At 40.7% G+C, this 25,316-nt stretch overlaps 1 protein-coding gene across 3 annotated transcripts in view; it reads right to left on the bottom strand.

The window, feature by feature from the left end:
* Nek9 (NIMA related kinase 9) overlaps positions 1-25,316 on the bottom strand; it is a 43,805-nt gene extending 18,489 nt beyond the window's left edge. For all 3 annotated transcript variants that reach the window (XM_042692528.1, XM_042692529.1, XM_042692530.1), the window contains exons 1-13: positions 24,959-25,316; positions 21,865-22,042; positions 19,066-19,121; positions 18,484-18,554; positions 15,364-15,469; positions 13,341-13,472; positions 11,883-11,993; positions 9,975-10,039; positions 5,812-5,862; positions 5,036-5,228; positions 2,773-2,917; positions 1,440-1,640; positions 1,232-1,278 (exon numbers count right to left, since the gene is read on the bottom strand). In XM_042692528.1, coding sequence (XP_042548462.1) covers positions 1,232-1,278; positions 1,440-1,640; positions 2,773-2,917; positions 5,036-5,228; positions 5,812-5,862; positions 9,975-10,039; positions 11,883-11,993; positions 13,341-13,472; positions 15,364-15,469; positions 18,484-18,554; positions 19,066-19,121; positions 21,865-22,042; positions 24,959-25,177 — 1,575 coding nt within the window. In that variant the 5' untranslated portion in view covers positions 25,178-25,316. The remainder of the gene's footprint in view (positions 1-1,231; positions 1,279-1,439; positions 1,641-2,772; positions 2,918-5,035; positions 5,229-5,811; positions 5,863-9,974; positions 10,040-11,882; positions 11,994-13,340; positions 13,473-15,363; positions 15,470-18,483; positions 18,555-19,065; positions 19,122-21,864; positions 22,043-24,958) is intronic.

The raw sequence follows: 25,316 nt of genomic DNA, 5'->3' as shown, positions 1-25,316 counted from the left end.
ACTTAGGACCTCATGTTTGTTAGGCTGGCACAGTATGCCTCTAGCCTACTGATCTGTTAATTAAAAAAAGAAAGAAAAAAGTGATAGAACTGGGTGCCAGTGGCTTATGCCTATAATCTTAGGTATCCAGGAGGCTGAGATCTAAGGATTACAGTTCAAAGCCAGCCTAGGCAAGAAAGACTGTGAGATTCTTACCTCTAATTAACCAATAAAAAACAGAGCTGTGGTTCAAGTGGTAGAGTGCTAGTCTCACACACACACACACACACACACACACACACACACACACACACACACACACACACACACACACACGAAGTGACAAGAGTAAGAGAATGTGGCTTAGCTTAATGGTAGAGTGCTTGCCTTGCATGCATGAAGCCCTGGGTTTGATTCCTCAGTACCACATAAGCAGAAAATGCTGGAAGTGGCATTGTGGCTCAAGTGGTAGAATGCTAGCTTTGAGCAAAAGAAGCTCAGGGACAGTGCCCAGGTCCTGAGTTCAAGCCTAAGGTCTAGCAAAAAAAAAAAAAAAAAGTCGTCGTCTTCCAAATATATACTTCTACAGCTAACTACACAGGGTTGAAGAAAGAGAGTGACAGATGTGGCCATGATGGCTATTTGTGAAATGTGAGTCCCAAGTTTCTACTACCACCTCTTTAGGAGAAAAGGAACAGCTATATATAAATTCCGATGAGGATGGTCTCCACACCATCAGTTAATGTTTAGGATGTAAATAAAAACTGGTCACAATAAGTAGTGTAGTGGATGTCAGCCAGTATAAACTTGTCCCCAGGGAGTGAGAGAGATGTGCTTTTCCTTCAGAGAGCCAGTTCTGATAGTCTTGGGAGTAGTCACATGTTTCAGACCACATGATCTCAAAGCAAAAAAACATCTATTCATCTGGTGTTCAACTGTACACAAAAGAAGGGAAAATGTTTAGTCATATGCTTAGCTATACTTGAATTTTTTGCTGTACTTTTTTCTAGTACTTGTGATATGATACCACAGTGTTCATAATACCTATACCTATTCTCTCAACTTCCTGACTTTTTCAGATGACAAGACCACATATAACTGAATTAGGAGTCTTAGATTGTCAGGCTCCCAGATAGGAATTTCTTCAGAAATTAACACTTTAATATGAGGAATAAATGATAGGGTGAAAGCATATATTTTTAGGGGTTATGTGTTTTACACAGGCTTTGGAAGAAGCTGTTTTTGACTTTACCTTTTGTGGTGTACAATAATCCTCTTCTGAATCCAAACCTAGGCGTCCTGAAACATGCATAAGAAATAAAGCCGTTATGATGAGGACCTTTATCCCAATGAGGATGTTCTATAAGAGTCTGTTACTGAATTAACATTTCTCAGAGGCTAAATGATGTGCTTAGATTCACACAGCCTGAAATCAAGCTGTACACCTGAGCTATACCTACCATATTCACCACAGCCCCAAGAATAGACTTCTTTGTTCCGTGTCAGAACCACCACATGATTATCCCCACAGGAGACTTGTTCCACCGGATTGTCGAGGAAGAAGTTCAGCTGCATAGGTTCCAGAACTTCAGGGCCAGCAACTTTGTCCATCCCCATACAGCCGTAATAATCAGATCCAAAGGCATAGAGCTGACCTTCATCTGCACAAGGAAGTAAAACAGTTCATCACAGGAATGACTTATTTTGTCCAACCAGAAAACTGAATAGGGATAGAATGAAGACTACCCCAGCCAATGATCCCATGTGAGATGATTACATCCGAAGTATGAATAATAAACCATGTAAGTCTGGAGCTATTTCCAGTTAAGGAGTCACACGTAGTATTACTGTAATGAATAAGTTATTTTGTTGTTGTTTTTAGTTCCCCAGCACTAGAATATGAACTTAGGCCTCCTGTTTACTCAGTTAGTCTCTATCATGTAAGCCATGCAGCCAGCCTGGCTTTTTGTTGGTAATTTTGGATATGGACTTTTCTGTCCAGGTTGGCTTTGAATTGCAATCCTCTGGATCTCAGCCTCCTGAGTAGCTAAGACTACAGGTGTGAACCATCAGCACTAGGTTTTATGAAGTTCTAAAAAAGGTAGTATTACCAAGTTAAAAAGGACTTAACATTTTTACTAGTCTTCTATATTTTGTAGGTAAAAAGAAAAGTACTAAGGTTTCATAAAATGCTAAGACCAAAACTAGATTTAGTTCTTGGTCCTAATTTTGTGCTATACATAGTCTGAACAGGTAGGGAGATTATGTTCCTATTTTCCAAATGTCTTTTTCCTTTTCCCAAATACAACAAATGTCTCCCTAATCCACAACCTGTTATTGATGTGACTTCCCCTTGTTCATCACTTCCTAATTCATGGCAAAATAAACTTGAATTGTCATGAATGAGTTGTTTATAATGTCTTTTGGTTTTTTTAGATTTTTGTTGTGTTGTTATAAAATCCCATCTAAAACTGCCAGGCAGTGGTGGCTCGTGCCTGTAATTCTAGTTACTCAGAAGGCTGAGGATCTGAGGATCTTGGTTTGAAGCCAGCCCAGGTAGGAAAGTCTGTGAAACTCTTATCTCCAATTAACCACCAGAAAATTGGAAGTAGTGCTGTGGCTCAAAGTAGTAGAGCTCTAGCCTTGAGCACAAAAGCTTGGGACAGTGCTCAAGCCCTGAGTTCAAGCCCCACAACCAACCAAAATAAATAATCAAAATAAATAAAAGAGAAGAACATTCAGCACCATAACCTACACTAAATGGCTCTCAAATGCTTTCTGCTAATGGCTTACCTGTCACACAGACAGTGAAATCATCACCACATGAGACCTGACGGATAGCTTTGCCTTGCAATTTTTCCACGTGCTTTGGTTGTCGATAGGAAGCTTTGTCTCCATGGCCCAGCTGACCGTGGAGTTTAGTACCCCCTTGCATGTTCTGTGAAATGAAGAGGTTGTGAAGTTGTAACTTTTCACACTAAAAGCTAATTACTAACTTCTTATGAAGAAAAATGGTAGAAAAAGAATAGTTTAAAGAAAATAATGGATAAGGGGATCAGACCTTTTAATATGCAGCACAAAACCTCTACCGATGGGTAAAGATTTTTAAAAGTATACATGTCCACATCCATTAGGATATGAATAGGACATATTAATTTTGTCTTTGTTCTTCAAATCTAAGCTGAAACTACATATTTAATCATGGGTGATGTTGAAAAATTCTCCATAAAGTATAATTTCATTGCTTTCTACAAGAGTCTAGCTTTTAGGAGTTTTACAAATTTTAGTCATTTTCCCAGAAAAGCAAGAAAGAAATCTTGCTATATCAAAGAAGCTGCTACACAGCACTGATACATGACTTTCCAAGTTTTACATGTACAGATAATTCTTCCCATTCAATGACTCAACTATAAGTCTTTCTATAATTTTTTTTTTTTTTTGGTTGGTTGTAGAGCTTAAACTTAGGGCCTGGGCATTGTCCCTGAGTTATTTTGCTCAAGACAAGCACTCTACCACTTTGAGCCACAGCTCTACTTATGATTTTTCTGGTACTTAACTGGAGATAAAAGAGTGTCATAGACTTCCTGCTTGGGCTGGCTTTGAATCACAACCCTCAGAACTCAGCCTTCTGAGTAACTAGGATTACAGGTGTGAGCTACCAGCAATCTGCTTTATAGTTTTGTGGGTTTTTGTTTGTTTGTTTGTCATGGGGCTTGAACTCTGGGCCTGGGCACTGTCCCTCAGCTCTTCAGCTCAAGGCAAGCACTCTACCACTTGAGCTACAGTGCCACTTCTGGTTTTCTGGTTGTTAATTGGAGATAAGAGTCTCAAGAACTTTCCTGCCCAGGCTGGCTTTGAACCGTGATCCTCAGATTTCAGCCTCCTGAGTAGCTAGGATTACAGCTGTAAGCCACCAGTGCCTGGCTTATGGCTTGTGGTTTTTTTGATGCTGGTCCTAAGGCTTCCTGAGCTTTTTTTGCTCAAGGCTAGTACTTTACCACTTGAGCCACAGCTCTATTGGAGTTTTGCTAATTGGTTATAAAAGTCTCATGGACTTCTTCCTGTCTGGGCTGGCTTTGAGTCCCTAGGATTACAGTTGTGAGCCACCGGTGCCAGCCTATAAATGGTTTTTAAAGTACTGGTTTCATTCTATTTTGGTAACTGCCCAGGGGCTAATACTGTAAGGAGGTAGGTGTTAGGAAATAGCAGGAAACTGTCATTCCTAAGCCAAATCGTTCATTCTTTATTTCAATAATAGTTTGTGTGTCCACTCTCATGTATTAGGGCTTCAGAAGCGAGTTAAGATTTAGTTCCTATACTAACTGAGAAGGTATCTGAAACTACTGGGAGGGTTGGGGAGCTCCCTCAGAGAGAAACCAAGCAAACATGCTATTATGGAACACAGCTTCAAGAAGGAAGGAGTAGTTAACTATATCAAACGTTGCTGAGAGGTCTAGCTAGGCAAGGGTTAAAAAGCATCTATTTTGCTTTATCAATTTATCATTTGCTCAAGACACATTTCAAATGAATGTCAGGGAATGAAGCTGCAATTGTAGATGAGTGAGGAGAGGGAGATAAGAAAATAGGCAGCAAGCACAGTTTGTTAAGAAGGTGAGAGTCAGGGCAGAAACTAGACAGCAACAAAGGAAAATCTGTATGGGTATGGAGGATATAACCAGTCATTTTCAATCACAGGTGAGGGTCTCAGAGGCTTCCTGACATGGTATATGCTTTGTTTACAAAGCTATTTCACAGACACTCCTGTTCTGACCCTCATAGTAACATTAACAGAGTAACAAATTTGTCTGAAATCATCCAAATGTAAATGGCAACCTGATTCCAAACCTAAGATTCCCTCCCATCTTCCCCTACTCCCACACTCCCCTCCCCTTCCTCCCAGTTATGGGCAGACCAAATCCTTGCTCTCACAAGGGCTGATATACCAACTCCCTCTTGTAGTCCTGAAACACAGCTAACTAACAAATGATTAGGACAGCTTGGGTCCCTTAAGCATGGGTCCCTTAAGCAACCAGGCTGACAGCATTCCTCCACTTACCACCCAGGTGTATAGTTCCTTCTCCACTGTGACCACAGCAAAATGTGTATTCCCGGCGCACACCTGCCGAGCACTACAGCCACTTTTGATGACATCCAATTTCTGGGGTGTGGATTTTCCACCACCCCAAACATATACTTCACTGGTTCGTGATGTTACCACAGCAATGGGTGCTTCAGTCACGGTACTTGACCTGCCAACAACCCCCAGAACAAAGGCACATTGAATGTGCAATTAGTACCTAAGAAGGCTGTGGTTAGGATTGACAACCTTGGTTTGAGAAAGTATGTTCTCTCAACTCTTGCTTTGCAAAGCCTGCCTGAGGGCAGAGTAGAATCACAGATTCCAGTCTGATTTGCAACATTTATACTTTCCAACACTCACCATGCAATGATACCCACTTTTTTTTTTTTTTTTTTTAAATTTTTTCCAGTCCTGGGGCTTGAACTCAGGGCCTGAGCACTGTCCCTGAGTTTCTTTTGCCCAAGGCTAGCACTCTACCACTTGAGCCACAGCACCACTTCCAGCCTTTTCTGTTTATATGGTACTGAGGACTTGAACCCAGGGCTTCATGCATGCTAGGCCAGCACTCTACCACTGAGTCACCTTCCCAGTCCTGATATCTACTTTAGTATGAGGGTGACTTATAGTTTTCTCCTCAGAAGTGAGTCTGACATGTAAGCAGATGTTGACTCCTGACAGGATTTCAAAGGCTACTGGGATCAACTAATCTTCATGGTGAGAAGCGAGGATATACAGACTCATTTGAACATTACCTTGGTCTCTTTGTAGGTCCATTAAGCAGAGTGACTTTTTCCTCCATCTCTCTACCAAATGAAAAAAGGATGAGTAAAACAACAGATTCTAAACTGCAATATGTCTCAATACATGTCAACCTGAATCCTCTTATTAATCATAAGCATCCTACAATATGGTAATACTTTTAGGAAAATATCTCTATATAACAGTTACTCACACCTGGCATTAGATACAAAGTGACCAGTGGTTTGGGGCCATTTACTTTTTATCTCCAAGAAACAGACTAGACTGAAGCAGGGAACACATGATAGATCCTCTGATGCAAGTAATGGACATCTCCATCTACTTGGCCACCTGCCCCAAATGCAAAATCTCCAGTCCTACCCTTGTTATCTTTCTTCCAAACCAGCTTGACTTTCTGATTCCTCCTCCCTTTTTTTTTGGCCAGTCCTGGGGGTTGAACTCAGGGTCTGGGCACGCTGTCCTTCAGCTTTTTTTTTTTTTTCTTAAAGCAAGGTGCTGGGTGGCTCACATCAGCTACTCAGGAGGCTAAGATCTGGGGATCACAGTTTGAAACCAGCCTGGGCGGCAGAAAAGTCCCCATGAGACTCTTTTTTTTCGTCGGTCATGGGGCTTGAACTCTGGGTTTGGGCGCTGTCCCTGCGCTCTTCAGCTCAAGGCTTGAGCCACAGCACCACTTCTGGTTTTCTAGTGGTTTACTGGAGATAAGAGTCTCACGGATTTTCCTGCTTGGGCTGGCTTTGAACCGAGATCCTCAGATCTCAGCCTTTTGAGACTCTTATGTCCAAGTAACTACTCAAAAACTGGAACTGCAGCTATGACTCAAAGTGGTAGAGTGCTAGCCTTGAACAAAGAGCTCAGGGACAGCTTCCAGGCCCTGAGTTCAAGCCCTATAACCGACACATACACACACACACACACACACACACACAGATCTGAGTTCAAGCCCTATAACCCCCCCCACCCCCCCCCCCCCCCCCCCCCACACACACACAGATCTGTGCTCTATCACTTGAGTTACAGCTCTACTTCTGGCCTTTTGGTAGTTAACTGGAGTTAAGAGTCTCACAGACTTGCCTGCCCAGGCTGGCTTTGAACTGCAATCTTCAAATCTCAGCCTCTAGAGTAGCTAGGATTATAGGCGGAAACTACCAATGTGTCCTGCTGACACCCTTATTTTTGTAATTGGCAACACTCTCACCCATTCTCTCCCAACCAAATTCAGTCACCTCTAACCCTTCTCTCCTTTCTTCAACATTTCATTTCTATATGTTTACCTATCAGTACTTTTTCTCTTTGCCATTGCTTTTTGAGACTGCATTTCACAATGATTTCCATACTGACTTTCAACTAGCTATATGTCCTAGGGTGGCTTCAAACTTGAAATATTTGTGCCTCAGCCTCCCAAGTGCTGAGATTTCAGGTATATGGCATCATGTCTGACCACAATACTTTTTAAAACTCAACTCTTCCTGCCAAAGTCCTATCATCTTAGTTGTGAACGTTTGAACTATAGTAGGGCTTCCTAGCCAGCCAAACCTAGTAGAGTCCTAATCTGCTTTCATTAGTCCTATTTTAACCTAATCCTAGTGCTGCTAAATGACTCTTCCTTAGGTACATCTCTCATCATATGAACTGCTCTTCACAATCACTTAATATTTCTGTACTCTCTTGAGCCAAACTTGGCATTCAAAATTCTCTACCTTCCTTCCTTTCACTAAGAATCCATGTTCTAGCCAGGGTTATTATTCAACATAAATTTATTATTGTTCTACTACTGATGAACTACTGTGGTAGTAGGCAGACATCAGTAATTCTTCTTTTTAAATTTCGGAATAGTTTATGCAAATAATTTCCTACCACTAAGAATTATTTTTGCTGGGTGCCAGTGGCTCAACATAATCCTAGCTACTCAGGAGGCTGAGATCTGAGGTTCATGGTTCAAAGCCAGCCCGGGCAGGAAAGTCCGTGAGACTCATCTCCAATTACCAACCAGAAAACTGGAAGTGGTGCTGTGGCTCAAGTGGTAGAGTGCTTGCCTTGAGCCGAAGAGTACTGGAGTTTGAACTCAAGCCCCTTAGATGCTGAGCTGGCATTCTACTGCTGACCTATGGCTACAGACCCAAGCACTGGAAATTTTGAAAGCTCCTGAAGAAGGACTAGAACCACTAATCTAGCCAAATAGGACTATGTGTTTCTTTCTTTTTTTTTTTTTGGGTCCAGTCATGGGGCCTGATCTCTGGGCCTGGGTGCTGTCCCTCAGCTCTTCAGCTCAAGGCTAGCACTCTACCACTTGAGCCACAGCGCCACTTCCGGCTTTTTTCTTTTTGCTTATGTGGTGCTGAGGAATCGAACCCAGGGCCTCATGCATGCAAGGCAAGTGCTCTACCACTGAGCCACCTTCCCAGCCCCGGACTATGTGTTTCTTGAGTACTTCCCACAATTTCTTGTGCCCATGCTTTTATGTTATAGTTTTTTTTGGGGGTCAGTCATGGGGCTTGAACTCTGGGCCTGGGTCCTGTCCCTGAGCTCTTCAGCTCAAAGCTGGCACTCTACCACTTTCAGTTTTCTGAGTGGTTTATTGGAGATAAGAGTCTCACAGACTTTCCTGCCCAGGCTGGGCTGAACCCCGATCCTTAGACCTCAGCCTCCTGAGTAGCTTACAGACGTGAGTTGGTCATGAGGCTTGAACTCGGGACCTGGGTGTTGTTCATGAGCTCTTTTTTGCTCAAGGCTAGTGGTCTATCACTTTGAGCGACAGTTCCACTTCTGGTTTTCTGGTAGTTAACTGGAGATAGGTCTCACAGAAGCAGGACATTGGTGGCTCATTCCTATAATTCTAGCTACTCAGGAGGCTGAGATCTGAGGATTGTGGTTTGAAGCTAGCACACGCAGTAAAGTTCATGAGATGCCTATCTCCAATAAACTATTCACAAAAGGCCAGAAGTGGCATTGTGGCTCAAGTAGTAATCCATTTGCCTAGCCAAGTGCAAAGTTCTGAGTTCAAAACCCAGTATCAACAAAAATAAAAATAACAATTTTAAAAAATCAAAACAAAACCAAAGTTGGTGTGGTGGTACACACCTGGACTCCCTTTTATCTATCTGGTAGGCAAGGAGAAGCAAAACGATTATGGTAAAAGGCCAGCCCAGGCAAAAAGCACGAGACCCATTGAAAAGAAAGCTACAAGGAAGAGATACTGGGTTTAAATTCTAATACTACTAAAGTATTTGTTTCAAATCTTTGTTTTCAAAGATACAAGCCTAAGAATATCAATGTCTTCACTCTTCAATAAAAAATGCATATAGGGCCAGGTGATGGTGGTACACACCTGTAATCCTAGCTACTTGAGCCACTGAGATCTGTCTTTTTTTTGTTGTTGGTCGTAGGGCTTGAACTCTTGGCCTGGGCAAACGCTCTACCACTTGAGCCACAGCACCACTTCCGGTGTTCTAAGTGGTTTACTGGAGATAAGAGTCTCACAGACTTTCCTGCTGGGCTGGTTTTGAACCGTGATCCTCAGATCTCAGCCTCCTGAGTAGCTAGGATTACAGGCATGAGCCACTGGTGCACAGCTTTTTTGTCAGTCATGGGGCTTGGACTTTGGGCCTAGGCGCTGTCCTTCAGCTCTTCAGCTCAAGGCAAGCGTTCTACCATTTGAGCCACTTCTGATTTTCTGGTGGTTTATTGGAGATAAGAGTCTCACAGACTTTCCTGCTCAGGCTAGCTTTGAATTATGATCCTCAGATCTCAGCCTCCTGAGTAGCTAGGATTACAGGCATCAGCCACTGGCACCCAGCTGAGGACTGTCATTTGAAGCCAGCTTGGGCAGACAAATCTAAGACTCTTATCTCCACAAATCAGCAAAAAGCTGGAAGTAGACCTGTTGCTCAAGTGGTAGAGCGCCAGCCTTGAGCAAAAGAGCTAAAGGAGAGCACCCAGGCCCTGAGTTCAAGCCCCAGGACGGGCACTAAACAAACAAAAAACCCATTAAGGGCTTTTGGGTCTCAATACAAAATTAGAATAAAATAAGAGGTATCCTCAAGGAATGAAAGCAGGGGTTGGTAGAAAAGAGCACTAGAGAAGCCAAATTAGGAGACACTCCTGTACTATTCTCAATCATCTCTGGAAAGACAATGAGATGATTTTTGTACATTACCTCCTGCGTTTCCTCAAAAGGGGACGATCCAGAAGTTCATCAGCAGTGGGTCTCTGCTCAGGATCCTAAGAAAGCAAAACAATATTAGTTTTCACTTAAAGGGGATGAGTAATATGGGACCTAATGAGGAATTATTTGTCTTCTTAGAAGTCTATATTTAAAAGTTTCTGCATATTATTCTTTAATTTCAAAAATAGCAATTTCTTTTTTTTTTTTTAAATGGGGGAAATATTTATTTTTATTTTTATTTTTTGGGTCCGGTCGTGGGGCCTGAACTCTGGGCCTAGGCACTGTCCCTCAGCTCTTCAGCTCAAGGCTAGCGCTCTACCACTTGAGCCACAGTGCCACTTCCAGCTTTTTTCTTTTTGTTTATGTGGTGCTGAGGAATCGAACCCAGGGCCTCTGGCATGCAAGGCAAGCACTCTACCACTGAGCCACCTTCCCAGCCCCCAAAATAGCAATTTCTTATGTCATAGTCCACATTTAATGCCCCATCATCATCAACACTGCACACGAATGAGAATGTCTACAATTACCTTACCTTATTATTCAATAATAATAAGCTCACACATCTCAATACATACAGCACCAAAGTATCACCTGGTATACCTGTTACAAATAAAGACTTCTGGTTTTATCTAGACATTCTGTTGGCCTGTGGAAGGGCCCAGCAATTTTCATTTTTACTTGTAGTTTCTCTACTCACTAGGGATTATGGTATCAGTAGTTCTCTGACAATACTTTGAATAAAATTAGTATTACATACACAGTAAGGGAATTATAATAGAACTATATATATACATTGTGTATATAAGGAACTCTAAATTACCACTAGGTATAATTTTTAAAAAAATCAACTTAAATCAATCTTTTTTTCTTCCCCCATGCTGGTCCTAGGGCTTGAATTCAGGGGCTTCATACTCTCACTTGGCTTTTTCCATTAAAGGTTAGAACTCAGCACTTGAGCCACAGTTCCAGTTCCAGCTTTTTGCTAGTTAACTGGAAATAAGAGCCTCATGGATGTTCTACCTGAGCTGGCTTCAAACCAAGATCACAAGTCTCAGTCACCTGAGTAGCTAGAATTACAGGTATGAACTACTATGAACCACCAGCTTTAGAAATGAATCTTGCTTATAAAAAAATGGAGCAGCCGGATGCCAGTGGCTCATGCCTATAATCCTAGCTACTCAGGAGGCTGAGAGCTAAGAATTGCAGTTCAAAGCCAGACCGGGCAGGAAAGTCCGTGAGACTCTTATCTCCAATAAACCACCAGAAAACCGGAAGTGGAGCTGTAGCTCAAGTTGTAGAGCACTCGCCTTGAGCTGAAGAGCTGAGGGATGGCACCCAAGCCCTGAGTTCAAGCCCCAGGACCGATCAAAAAAAAAAACAAAACAAAAAGAGCAGAATTTAGACATCAAAACTGTCTCACAAGCTGGGTGCTGGTGGCTCACACCTGTAATCCTAGCTACTCAGGAGGGTGAGATCTCAGGATCGTGGTTCAAAGCCAGCCGGGGCAGGAAAGTCCATAAGACTCCTATCTCCAATTAATCGCCAGAAAACAAGAAGTGGCGCTGTGGCTCAAGTGATAGAGTACTCACCTTAAGCTGAAGAGCTGAGGGACAGTGCCCAGGCCCAGAGTTCAAGCTCCATGACTGACAAAAAAAAAAATCCCCAAACAAAAACACTGTCTCACAAATAACTACAGAGCAGAATAAGGGAAGGTTGTGTTTGTTGAGGCACATAACTATCATGAATTGCCAATGTATATTCTGAGTATAGCCACATACACATATTCTACCTTGGGGAAGTAGATGTGGTTTTGTGTGATTTGTAACTATGCCATATCCTAAACATTGAGGCTAGAAGGAAAAAACATGACACTAAAATCAATATGTAAGTTATATCTACCTGGTCAAGGCATGCATGAACTATTTGAATCAATTCCAAAGAGTATTGACTGGAATCAACTTCCATGGCCCGAATTCCTTGCACAATCTTCACACACAGGTTGAGTGGATTCTATGAGAAAATGATAACTGCATTGTTTCTGGTTACACTATCCTACCAGCAGGGACTTAAGAGATCTCTGTAGCCATTATTTAAAGAACTCATAAGTTCTGGTTAAATTTTATAATCATTAATATTTATCAGTAAGAGGCTAGGAATGTACTGCTTCTATCAGATGGAATAAAGCTAACTAGTCAACATGGAATTTAATGCTATTATTGTGTGGCCCATAGCATATTGCTCTGATTATAATTTGACCCATGGACTGAATCTCAGCAAACAGAACAGCATGATTAGCTATGTTTCTTAGCCTTAACTCCCTTGTCAATTAATTTGCCTACTAATGTATACATCCCAATAATGACTAACAGGTGAAACAATAAATAAAAGACAAAGCATAACATAAGGTGATAATTATACATTACCACCACCATCACCATTTTAATGAAAGATCACTATAAACTAGATAGGCATATTACATATATGAACCTCTTAAATCCAATAAAACCTCTTATATCACAATAAAGTTACTATCATTCTCAATTTGTACAAAAGAAAAACACAACTTAGAGATATAAAGTTATGTGCCCAAAATTACATAGAAAAAAAGTGAAGTCATCATTCTAATCAAAGTCTACCTGACTCCAAAAGTTATTTTTCTTTCACTGTATTATTTAGGAGAACTAGATGGGTAAGTACACCAAAATAAACTTCTGTCTGGGAGTTTGCTAGAAATGCAGAATATCCTCTCTTTCCCACTCTGACAACCTGCATTGTAACAAGATGTGCCTCATGTTTTTTAGTTAAAAAAAGTAGAAAGAAAGAAACACCTAAAGGGACATGTTGTCCATAAACTTATGAGTTTTTAATGAGAGTGATTTCTTCATAAAAAATGATTAAAACACTGAGGTTTTAGATAATTCACCTTAGCTTTTTAAAAAAATTATGAGATGAAGCTCAAGAAATCACTTTTTTTTAAACTACAATATAATATGGATGACCCTAAAGCCAGTTTTAAAATTATAGTCAAGTTTAAGTGTAAGTGCCCAAACTGTTAGATGATCATTCAATGAGAAATTCAAATTGGAGATAAATATAGTCTATTACATTTAATATACTACGAATTCAGTGCCTGACTATAGGTTATTTTTGACTACAGGTGATATATGTGTAAGAATTCAGAAGCTCGTGCATGAGCTAAAAGTGTGGCACAAATGATAGAGCCAACTGTGAGCTAGCAAGCTGAATGAGCCCAAAGCCCTCACACCAGCAAAAAATAAAAAAGCAAGAAGTTCAAAGATACATGATTACTTAACCAATATGTACCATTCACAATATGGGGATAATTCACCAACTTACTGTAGCATCAAAAGTTCTCTTTAGTGTAAGTAGTTCAAAAATGACACAGCCTACTGCCCAGATATCAGATTTGAAGTTGTATTTTACTCCTTGGCAGAGCTCTGGAGACATGTAATATGGTGTTCCTACAAGCTAAACAATAAAGAAACAAAGATAACTTCTTTTCTGAGGTAACTAAATTAATAGTTCAACAACTAAATTAAAATTTCTAAGAATTAGGAATAATAACCATAAAACACTCATTAACATAGGCTTTAAGCAATAAAGTCTACTAAAGATTTCATAAACAGAGTCATGCTGAAAGCTCACCAAGGGGGAATAGTCAAACAATGGCAGTAGGGAAATAGCAATTGAATAAAGGGGTTAAAAGTCCTAACTGGGATGTAAATGGAACTTTCTCAATGGCTCACTTGACATTTGTGGTACTAACATAGTGAACTTCTTTGGATTTTACTTTAAAAATAGACTTGGAAGCTAGATATGGTGGTACATGCTTATAATGTAATCCTAGTCAGACTTGGGAGGATGAAGCAAGAGAACCTTGAGTTCAAGGCTAGCTTGTGTTACATACCACACCTGTCTCAAAAAACACAAACGATAAACAATAAAAGGGTCTGGAAATGGGACTGGGAAGGTGGCTCAGTGGTAGAGCGCTTGCCTTGCATGCCTGAGGCTCTGGGTTTGATTCCTCAGCACCACATAAGCAAAAAGAAAAAAGCCGGAAGTGGCACTGTGGCTCAAGTGGTAGAGTGCTAGCCTTGAGCTGAAGAGCTGAGGGACAGCGCACAGGCCAGAGTTCAGGCCCCACAACCGGACCAAGAAAAAAAAGGTCTGGAAATAAAAATCTATATAAATACTCCAAAAGTTAAGAGACAATGTATGCCCCGGCAATTCTAACAAAACTGACAGACATCTTTAATCAGCAAACAAATTTCCAAATAGCTTACATATCATTTGTATTTTTTCATGTAATTCTTTCATTGCATCTAACTAGCTGAAAAGAAGTCAACTCTTGGGTTTTATCAGATTGTTCTTAGTAAGAAAAAAAATTCCATGTAAGGACACAATTGCTTCCCTAGAAGCTTAATTTGGCCAACAACATATAACTGAGGTCCTGAAACAAAGACTCTAAACATTGAATTTCTAAATTGCTTGCAGACTATCTTGACATTATCAAAGATGAAGTTAACTTTATTAACTTACATATTCAAGTTCTTTTAAGGACAGAGTACTGTAAAACCAGAAGAGTAACAATCGGGTTTTATAATTGTCAAAAGATAATATCACTATCTTAAGATCATTTAAGTCTGCTTTTTAACCAATGATCTTTCTCCAAATCAGGTAAGAAGAGAGCTAGCTCTCCAATATAACCTGTGTATGACAGAACAGATTGTTTTCTGGCATTAGCCTCAACTTGCAATGGAGTGCTTCTTTCCGAGCCAGAAGCAACACTCAAAAGAAACACAAAGAAACATCTCACCATAGCTTCAAACATTAAATAGGAAATAAAATGAAACATACTGAAGATGTTAAACTAGGAAAAAAAAAGTACAGCATTTTGTTTCTTCTAGAAAATTGTCTAATGAGTGCTGGAAAAAGCTATGAGGTCAAAGCTGTGATATGGAAAATGAGTCTAAAAGAACATCTCATAAAAATGACTACAAGTGGGGCTGGGAAGGTGGCTCAGTGGTAGAGCGCTTGCCTTGCATGCCTAAGGCCCTGGGTTTGATTCCTCAGCACCACATAAGCAAAAAGAAAAAAGCCGGAAGTGGCGCTGTGGCTCAAGTGGTAGAGCGCTAGCCTTGAGCTGAAGAGCTGAGGGACAGCGCCCAGGCCCAGAGTTCAGGCCCCACGACCGGACAAAAAAAAAAAAAAAAAATGACCACAAGTAGGCCCAGGACAAGACATCTGAAAGCTTGCATTAGTAGTGTGGATAACGTGCAAGAATACTGGAAAACTGAGCAAGATTGATAGTGCATAGTTATATCTTAGTGTTAAGTGAGAAAAAGAAATCTATACTTACCGTCTCAGCCATGGAATACTCAGAATTAAGTTTCTTTGCTAGGCCATAATCTCCAAGTTTTATCAGGTTTGCCTTAGTCAGAAAAATATTTAAGGTCTTTATATCTCTGAAAAAAAAGATACTGCATATTAAGTCCCTATAACAATTCTCATCCCCCACCCAGTCAGGATTAGTACAGAATAAAAATGAGTGTTTCTTCTGCTGTTTTTGTTACAGGGTCCTAAATGTCCCACTTTCACACACCTTTTTTTTTTTTTTGTCGATCGTGGGGCTTGAACTCTGGGCTTGGGCGCTGTCCCTCAGCAATTCAGCTCAAGGCAGGCACTCTACCACTTGAGCCACAGCGCCACTTCTGGTTTTCTGGTAGTTTATTGGAGATAAGTGTCTCACAGACCTTCCTGCCTTAGCTCTCAGCCTCCTGAGCAGCTAGGATTATAGGTATGAGACACCAGCTCCCGGCTTCACACACATTTTAACAACATTTTAAAGAGAGAATTTTGGGAGTAAAGGCAGAGAATATTATTCTCTAGGACTTGATAGTAAAAGATTGTCACCCATGCCACTGAAGCTGCTAGTAAACAATTAAACAGATGAGACAGTGCCCCAGCCAATCATAATCTGTAAGATACTTTGCCTATGCAACTATACTTATTCCCTGAAAAAAAAAATTATTTATTTTTTTATCTGTTGGTTGGGTGGCTTGAAGAGCCTGGGCCTCTTTGTGCTTAAGGATACCACTCTACCACTTGAGCCACAGCACCACTTCTGGCTTTTTCTAAGTAGTTTATTGGAGATAAAAGTGTCTCGCAGACTTTTCTGCCTTTGAACTGCAATGCTCAGATCTCAGCCTCCTAAATAACTAAGATGATAGATGTGAGCTATGGTGCCTGGTGATTCTCTGAATGTGCCTTATGATTCCCTGAAATTTGATGTCAAGGCGATTTAATACCTGCCTGGTGTCATAGTTTCAAATAATCTGCTAAAGCAGGAAAAGAGGCTTCCTATGTCAACAACAACATAACTAGATTGTTTTAGATTACCTAAAGAAAGTCAGTGGTTAATCTTTTAAAGGTGAATTGCTATATATAAAATAAGATAAAGTAAAATAAAATAATCTGTATCTAGATCACACTCTAGATGTGACTAAGCCAGAATTTTTTTATTTTTAATAAGAAAGTAACAGTGTGCAATAGTAGACATTCAATAGCTTTCAATAAATGTGTTAACTAAATGGACAAACCAATAAAAAGAAACTCTGGTATAATTAATTGCTGGCAATGGTCAATGACTCACTTAAAGGTTTAATGATGTAGAAATGTTCTTATGACTCACTTAAGAAGGGTTTAATGATGCAGAAATGTTCTTATAATGATTCTTATCTACAGTTAGAAGTGAGTGAAAACTTCATTTCCCCTCTGAATTTTTGGCAAATAAAGATTTAGTAGCCTGCACCGGTGACTCACGCCTGTAATCGTAGCTACTCAGGAGGCTAAGATGTGAGGATTGAGGTTCAAAGCCAGCCCAGGCAGGAAAGTCTGTGAGACTCTTATCCCCAATTAAGCACCAGAAAACCAAAAGTGGCACTGTGGCTCAAGTAGAGCACTCACCTTGAGCTGAAGAGCTCAGGGATTGCACCTAGGACCAGAGCTCAAGCCCTAGGACTGACCAAAGGAAAAAAAAATTAGTAAAACTATACAGTTAATTGTACAACATAAGCAGGCTTTTATTTCAATTAATATAACTTGCCAGGCACCGGTGGCTCACGCCTGTAATCCTTGCTACTCAAGAAGATGAGATATCAGGATCTTGGTTCAAAGACAGCCCGGGCAGAAAAGTTCCTGACACTCTTATCTCCAATTAACAAGTAGAAAACTAGAAATGGCACTGTGGCTCAAAGTGGTAGAGCATTAGCCTAGAGCAAAAGAGCTGAGGGACAATACTCAGGCCCAGAGTTTAAGTACCACAACCAAACTCTGCCCACTCCCCCCACCCCAAAAAAAAACATATGTGTGTGTGTATAAAACTTAATTTTAAAATTGAAAAAAAATTGTGAATTATTTCCTTATGTCAAACATTTTCTTCTTTTTTCTTTTTGTTTGCCAGTCTTGGGGCTTGAGCCACAGCTCCTCTTCTGGCTTTTTGGGTAGTTTATTGGAGATAAGAGTCTCAATGGACTTTTCTGCCTGGGCTGGCTTTGAACTGCAATCCTCAGATCTCAGCCTCCTAAGTAGCAAGGATTACAGGTGTGAGCCACCAATACTGGGCTATAAATCTTTTTAAAGAGTATATGAAAACATAAATTCTCTCAGCATTCCCTTTCCTTCTACATTTAAACTTTTTTTCCCCCCTATCTTTTTCTTTATTGGTACTGGGGATTAAACCCAGGACACTGTACTTGCTGGCAAGTACTTTATCACTGAGCTACTTTCCAGCCCCTTGTCTTTTAAGTGGGAAAATAAAATTGAATTTATATTAGTAAATCAAAGTGTAAAGCTGTACAGTTAGGTTCAGCATAGAATTAAAAATAACTGCCAATTATTATTGCTCATACTTGCTACACATTCTAACCGATATGACTTTTTATAGCACTTTCTAGGCTTTATTGATAAATTGAATAAGTAAACTCTAGGATACATTTAAAAGAAATAATCAGTGGCACTTAGTTACTGAGGAGACTTTGTAGATCACAAAGATGACTGAACTTCAGAAAGTGAAGCTAACATCCTTCAATACTCACTCTTTCCCATCCTTTATAAAAGTGTGTGGGGGGGGGGAACTCTTGACTCCTTAAATCAAGAACATAAAAAATGGATGGTGCTGGTGGTGCATGCTTGTAATCCTAGCTACTCAGGAGGCTGAAATCTAAGGATCATCGTTCAAAGCTCACCCAGCAGGAAAAGTCTGTGAGACTCTTACTTCCAAGTAACTACCAGAAAACTGGAAGTGGCATTGTGGCTCAGAGTGATAGACTGCTACCAAAAGAGCTCAGGGACAGTGTCCCAGACCCTGAGTTCAAGCTCCACAACTGACAAGAAAAAAAAAATGCTTAATAGGAGAAATTCTAAGTAAGGATTAGATTAGTAGGAAAGAATCCACCCCATAAATTTTTAAACTTATTACCTATGAAGGATTCCTGCTTTGTGAATACAGCTCACTGCTGAAACAATCTGAAAAAGGTACCACACCACCATCTGCAAACATAAAATATATTTGGATTGGAAACAAAGACTCCATTAAAATAAACATACCAAGCAAAGGAAGCTGCAACTAGAGGTTATAAATCAACATGACTTGACATTGCTTGCTTGTAGATTGAGGAGGCAAAGAAAATTGGTAGGGGAAAAAAGAAAAAACAGGTCATAATATAATTCGGATATAGTTACAAAATATAGTATGGTAATAAGCAGACTCGAGGAAAGAAACCCAGGAAAAATGCAAAGGCATAGAAAACTGGGCATACCAGTATGCAGTAATAAAACCAGGAAAGAAAGCCCAGTGAATCATGATGTGGAGGTAAAACATTTAGGAAGGAGCTATAGACAGCTTCCTTGTTAGGTTTTCTTTCTCATGAATATCAGAGCCTGGAGGGAGTCTGAACAAAAGGAAAAAGACACTCTTCATTGTTGGAAGAGTAATTACAGAACCAGAATTCAGAAATTAAACATTATAACTTTAGCTTCCTTTCATAGACACATAAATTACCTCTTCATCAAATAATTTGTCCTTCTGACGGAGGATTTTGTCATACAGGTTTCCTCCTACAATTAAACAAACAAAAAAAAACCAAGTTTGAATGCCTCATAAATCAAAGCTTGGATCCTTTATTTTACAAAGTTTTAACAGCTGACATGAAGGATTCTGCTTCCTTTCCAAAGGAAATGACTTCTTCCCTCTTGGTTTTTTACCTGAGTATAAAACTATTCTTATTTCTATGTCAGAAATGTGGTTCAGAAACACCTTTCCCTAATAGAAAAGGATCAGTTAAAAAAATGAGAAGTAGGACATTTTAACTAACAATTAACTTAGTAGTACTAGGGACAGAACCCAGAGCTTCACACTTGCTAGGCAATCACCTGAGCTGCGTACCCAACCCTTTGGTTTTTATTTCTCTTTGGCTGGCCTCAACTTTTGATCTTCCTTTCTCTGCCTCCTGAGTAGCTGAGATTACAGGAGTACCATCACCCATGCCTATGTATGACATTTAAGAAAAGATAAGAAAGTAGGTGCTGGTGACTAATGCCTGTAATCTTAGCTACTCAGGAGGCTGAGATCTGAGGATTGAGGTTCAAAGCCAGCCTGGGCAGGAAAGTCCATGAGACTCTAATCTCCAATTAACTACCAGAAAACTGGAAGTGGTGCTGTGGCTCAAGTGTTAGAGTGCTCGCCTTGAACTGAAGAGCTGAGGGACAGTGCCCAGACCCAGAGTTCAAGCCCCACAACCGACTAAATAAGTAAAAATAAAAGATAAGAGTAAAGACCAGTTGTGTAGTATTTCAATTAGTGAAATAGCTTCACAGTCAGATAATTTCTCTCTCTCTCTCTCTCTCTCTGTTGGTCGTGGGGCTTGAACTCTATCACTCTGAGCCACGCCACAATGCCACTTCTGGTTTTCTGATAGTTAATTCGAGATAAGAGTCTCATGGACTTTCCTGTCCAGGCTGGCTTTGAACCTCAATCCTCAGATCTCAGCCTCCTGAGTAGCTAGGATTACAGTCATGAGCGCAATTAATTTCTTTTGTTGAACTTCATTTCAAGAAATCTGCAATAGTTCTATAGTAATTCTCCAAGTTGTTGGGGTTACATCTGTGATGCAATGTTTCATATATACTGGGTATTTATTTCCAGTTCCAACTGAGAAGGTTTCTTCAAGTTTTAGGGGCTACTCCTGGATTTTCTAATCATTACTCCATTTACTATTTTTTCCCCCTGTGGGTTAAATGAGAATTTACTTCTCTTTCCTTTATCAAGTAATAGAGACTACAAATTATCATGATTCATTTTATTTCCTACCCAAGGCTACAATTTATACTTTACTCTGGGCTAAAGCTCTACAACTTCTCTTATACTCTAATTTAGTAACTCAGAGTTCTAACAACTATCATTTGTCCTAGAACTTCCTAACTATAAAGAAAGTTAACTACTTAAAGTTACTGTTATTTCAAAAAGTTGTGTCGGGCTGGGAATGTGGCTTAGTGGTAAGAGTGCTTGCTTAGCATGCATGAAGACCTGGGTTTGATTCTTCAGTACCACATAAGCAGAAAAAGCCAGAAGTGGAGTTGTGGCTCAAGTGGTAGAGTGAGCCAAAGAAGCTCAGGGACAGTGCTCAGGCCCTGAGTTCAAGCTGCAGGACTGCCAAAAACAAACAAAAAAAGTTGTATCAGGTAATACCTGTAATCCTAGCTACTCAGGAGGCTGAGATCTGTAGATCATGCTTCAAAGCCAGTAGCACCAAGAAAGCTCGAGACTCTTATTTCCAATTAATTACCAAAAATAGCTGGAATTGGAGTTATGGCTTAAGTAGTACAGCATTAGCCTTAACCAAAATCAATTAATCAATCAATCAATCTCAGGGACAGAACCCAGGCCCTGAGTTCAAGCCCCAGGACTGGCACACACACAAAAAAAGTAACACAATCTTATGTAATAAGTTAGAACCAGAAACAATCCTGAACCACAAAAGTCTAGACAGTAAAGCTGTAAGTGATGCACATACTGCTCAGAAAAGGGTAATAGTACAATAGGTATGAATCACTTGCTACATACTAAAGTTTTACACATTTACACTAAGCCTTATTAGAAAGTAGTACTGTAATCAATAAACTCATTTTAAGATAAATAAACTAAGCAGGCTGGGAATGTGGCTTATTGGTAAAGTGCTTCCTAGCATGCATGAAGCCTGAAGCCCTGGATTCAATTCTTCAGTACCACATAAACAGAAAAGGCTGGAAGTGGCGCTGTGGCTCAAGTGGTAGTGTGCTAGCCTTGAGCAAAAGAAGCTCAGGGATAGTGCCCAGACCCTGAGTTCAAGCCCCAGGACTAGAGGGGAAAAAAAGTTCAGAGAAACAGAGACTAGAAAAATAAGGTTGTGCTTTACAATCATATTTATTAAGTTATTACCTAGGACCATTTCTCAATAGGATAGATTTAGCTAAAGTTAAAATAAGTAAATACCACTTCATTAAATATCATACTGTGTAGTATCGAAACCATACCATACCTATAATTTGCTACTGATGTCATTTCAAGATGAAAAGCCATTAAAAATAAATACAAGTCCAAATGAAAAACTAATTTGAATATTGAACTAGGATTATAAGAATCCATCCCCTTATTTGTACAGCACCTCTTCATAACTTTCCAAGGCCTCAACCATCTGTCTTTAACTTGAGAAATTCATTTAAAGTTTTGTCATGGCATTTGCTTTATTGTACTCTTCCCCTCAAGTTAAGCATGGGCAGGAAAAATAACTTGTGGAGGAAGTCCCATTAAATTCTACCTTACCATTACAATATTCAAGCTCAATCAGCAGGGTGGTATTGTCCATGAAGTGATTGTAGTAGGCAATAATGTTGTCATGCTGCAGCAGTGCCAGAATAACAATCTCATTCAAGGCATCACGACGTTCCTTCTCAGAGAGTCGGGTCAAATCAACTTCCTTCCACACAACCAGTGAGTCATCCTGCAACACAGTAATGGTGTAATGTACTTCCCTCTTGCTTGGCAGGAAGAGAATCCATACCTGGACTTGTAAGCTTAGAAAGAAAACTTCCTAGATAGGCAAAGATTGATTTTTACCTTTTCCTTTATACAGTCTTTAGGAGTTTTACATATAATTGAGCACTATTAACTTATTGCAGGAGAAAACAAAGCATTAAGATTACAGTTAAAATTCGATGCCAGTGGCTCACACCTGTAATTCTAGCTATTCAGGAGGCTGAGATCTGAGGATTGGGGGTTCAAAGTCAGCCTGGGCAGGAAAGTTTGTGATATTAAGTGATGCTGTGGCTCAAAGTGGTAAGAGTGCTAGCCTTGAGCAAAAAGGGCTCAGGGACAGTATCCAAGTCCTGAGGTTAAGCACCATTGGGGGGGGGGGGGTAATTTAGATTTAATTTAGTTAACCTGCATCATTACCAGGAAAAAAATTTAGGGTGGGAGATCTCAAAAATCCTACTAAAGAGTAGGCTATAAAACAGGTAGTCATGTTGGAAATTGCAGTAGGTAGGGCTAGAATATTGGGGAAGGAGAGCTCAGTACAGAATACTGTAAAATGGAAGTGCTAAACCTGTTTGATTTTTTTTTTTTTTTTTGCTTATGTGGTGCTGAGGAATTGAACCCAGGGCCTCAGGCATGCAAGGCAAGCGCTCTACCATTGAGCCACCTTCCCAGCCCCACCTGTTTGATTTTATAAATTTAGACCTCACTAGTTATTTTCATATACCATTTTTGGTAAGAATAAGTCATATCCCAGTTTGCATCCTTATAGTCTTTCATATATCACATTTTCCCCTATGAAAACTTACCTGTAGCTCAGGTCTATTCCCTTTTCTGATCCTCTAATTCTTCCCAGGTACTGCTTCCCAGCTCATCAGCATTCCCACCTATATAATACTCTTTTTGAATGCCTCTGTCAGGCCATTAAATAATTTGAGTTTTTTTTTTGTTTGTTTTTAGCTAAAGGGCTTGGTATTTGAACTCAAGCTCTGGGTGCTGTCCCTGAGCACTTTTGCTCAAGGCTAGTGCTCTACCACTTTGTGCCACAGGCACATTTCTGGTTTTTGAGTGGGTAACTGGAGATAAGTCTCATGGGGACTTTTCTGCCCAGGCTGGCTTTGAACCTCGATCCTCAGATCTCAGCCTCCTGAGTAGCTAGGATTACAGGCATGAGGCACTGTGCCTGGCTGGAAACTTTGAACCTTTTTTTTTATCATACATTTATTTAATGAAACAATTTCCTTAATTTTCAGCAAACACTGAAATGTTATCTGTCAGTTCTTGCTCATTTGTTCACATTAACATCTGTAGTGCTATTTGTTATATGGCTAACATCTCACTGAAATTGAACCTTGAGGAAAAGGGTTGCTTATAATTACACCTTGGCAAGACTAAGGTATGGTTTAAGTAGTAGAACACATGCCAAGCAAGTTAAAACACCAAGACAGCCCCCTCCAAAAAGTTTTTGTTAATTCATAGATCTAATTACATACTTGGCAATATAATGCTACAATTTTGAGAAAGTATAATCAAATTTAACTCAAAACTAATAACCAAGTTCAACATGATTATAATGGAATAGGATGTGAAAAAAAGATGTGAAACTACTTCTAGTCTAAGATTTACTTCTAAACTTTAAGCAGGTAAGTTGCTTAAATACTCTGAGCTTCTCTGGAAAATACGAACATCAATGTTCATCTTATACGGAGTACAAATTTTAAAGAGCTGACTGAAAATCAAATATTGTATCTATCAATGCGTAACAGAATAAAAAAGAACATTTAAAGACACTCCCTTGCAACTGGGCACATCCATCTTTCAGTCTTATATGCTGCGGGGGGGGGGGGGGGGGGGGGGGTGGGGGGGGGTGGGGGGGGGTGGTGTAAGTCAATAGTTGAGCACTTCCCTAGCATTCACAAGGCCTTAAGTTCTTCCCCAGCACAGAAAATCAAACCAAACAACACATGTTAGCTTGGAACAGACACTTGTACTACAGCTGGATCAGGGATGTATGAATCACCTTCAGCCACCTCATCAAGTTTTCAATAAATGTCTACCCTAAAGCTATCGTTTTCAGACTTTAGTGATCAAATCCAACTTATGGCACTGCAGGGTTTTAAATCAGCACACGTTCTTAATTTGGGAATCAGTGATCCATGGAAGCCTCTCAAGCACGTGCATAAATACGTATGTGGGGTGAAGGTGAGGGAGAAAGATCATTTTGCTTAGGCTGGGTTCTCAAAGGAGTCATTGCTCCTATAACAGTTAAGAACTAATAGCTCAATAAATACAGCATTTCCCAGACTTAAAAATTACAGGATAAATGCTGATGAAGAAATTAATACAGGGCAATCTTCCCAGTAATTTTCAAGGAACGAGAGATCGATCACTTCGGAACTTAAAAATAGTAACAAAACTAGCAGAGGTGCTGCGGATGTGGCTATTTTTTGATGCAATACTCCTCTTCCCCAAACCTACCTACCCATCGAGAACCAGAGAGGAAGGAAAGTTTAGCAATATCTTTCGTTCTTATTACACTTTTACAGTTTGCAAAGCGCCTTCGTTTGCTTCTCAAAAGAGTAGTTTTTTTCAAATGACCATTTAAAAAATAGTTATCACTAAGTTCATTTTACAAATGGGGAAGACTTTAAGTCTGAGACGCTTCAGTGATTTGCTCAGCGACCCCCTTTAGACAAAAATGAACAGTTAGCTAGTGAAATCGGTGATCTAGCCAGTGCAAAACGAGTGCAAAAGCTCCGCGGGCATCTAAACGCTAAGAGAGGAGGCGCAAGACGCGGGCTGAGCCGGGGGGGCCGCAGAGCGGGGCCGGCCGGGAGGGGCTCGGGGCGGGCGGCCGGCTGCGGCCGGAGCCGAGGGCCGCTACCTCGGTGCGGCGGTACAGCGTGGCCTCCCCGAAGGCGCCGCGGCCCAGGACGCGGATGGGGACGTAGTGCAGCTCCTCCTGCTCCGCCGCGCCGCCGCCGGCTCGCGGCCCCGGGCTGGCGCTGGGCCCCGGGCCCGCGTCCCCGCCACCCCCGGACTCGCTGCCGAAGTCCGAGATGATGGAATCGCAGTGTCGCTCGTACTCGCCCAGCACCGACATGGCGGCGGCCTTGGCACTCCGGGACACCGGCCCGCGTGTCCCCGGAGGCGCTGAACGCACAGCGCCTTCCTCACTTCAGACGCCCGCCCGGGGTCCCGACGGCCCTTCGGCCACTGCTAGGTTCCATGGTGGCTCCTGA

The sequence above is a fragment of the Dipodomys spectabilis genome, unplaced genomic scaffold (genome assembly GCF_019054845.1).
Source record: "Dipodomys spectabilis isolate Male_0828 unplaced genomic scaffold, ASM1905484v1 ptg000157l, whole genome shotgun sequence".
Classification (NCBI taxonomy): Eukaryota; Metazoa; Chordata; class Mammalia; order Rodentia; family Heteromyidae; genus Dipodomys; species Dipodomys spectabilis.
This window is presented reverse-complemented; position numbering and strand designations above follow the sequence as displayed.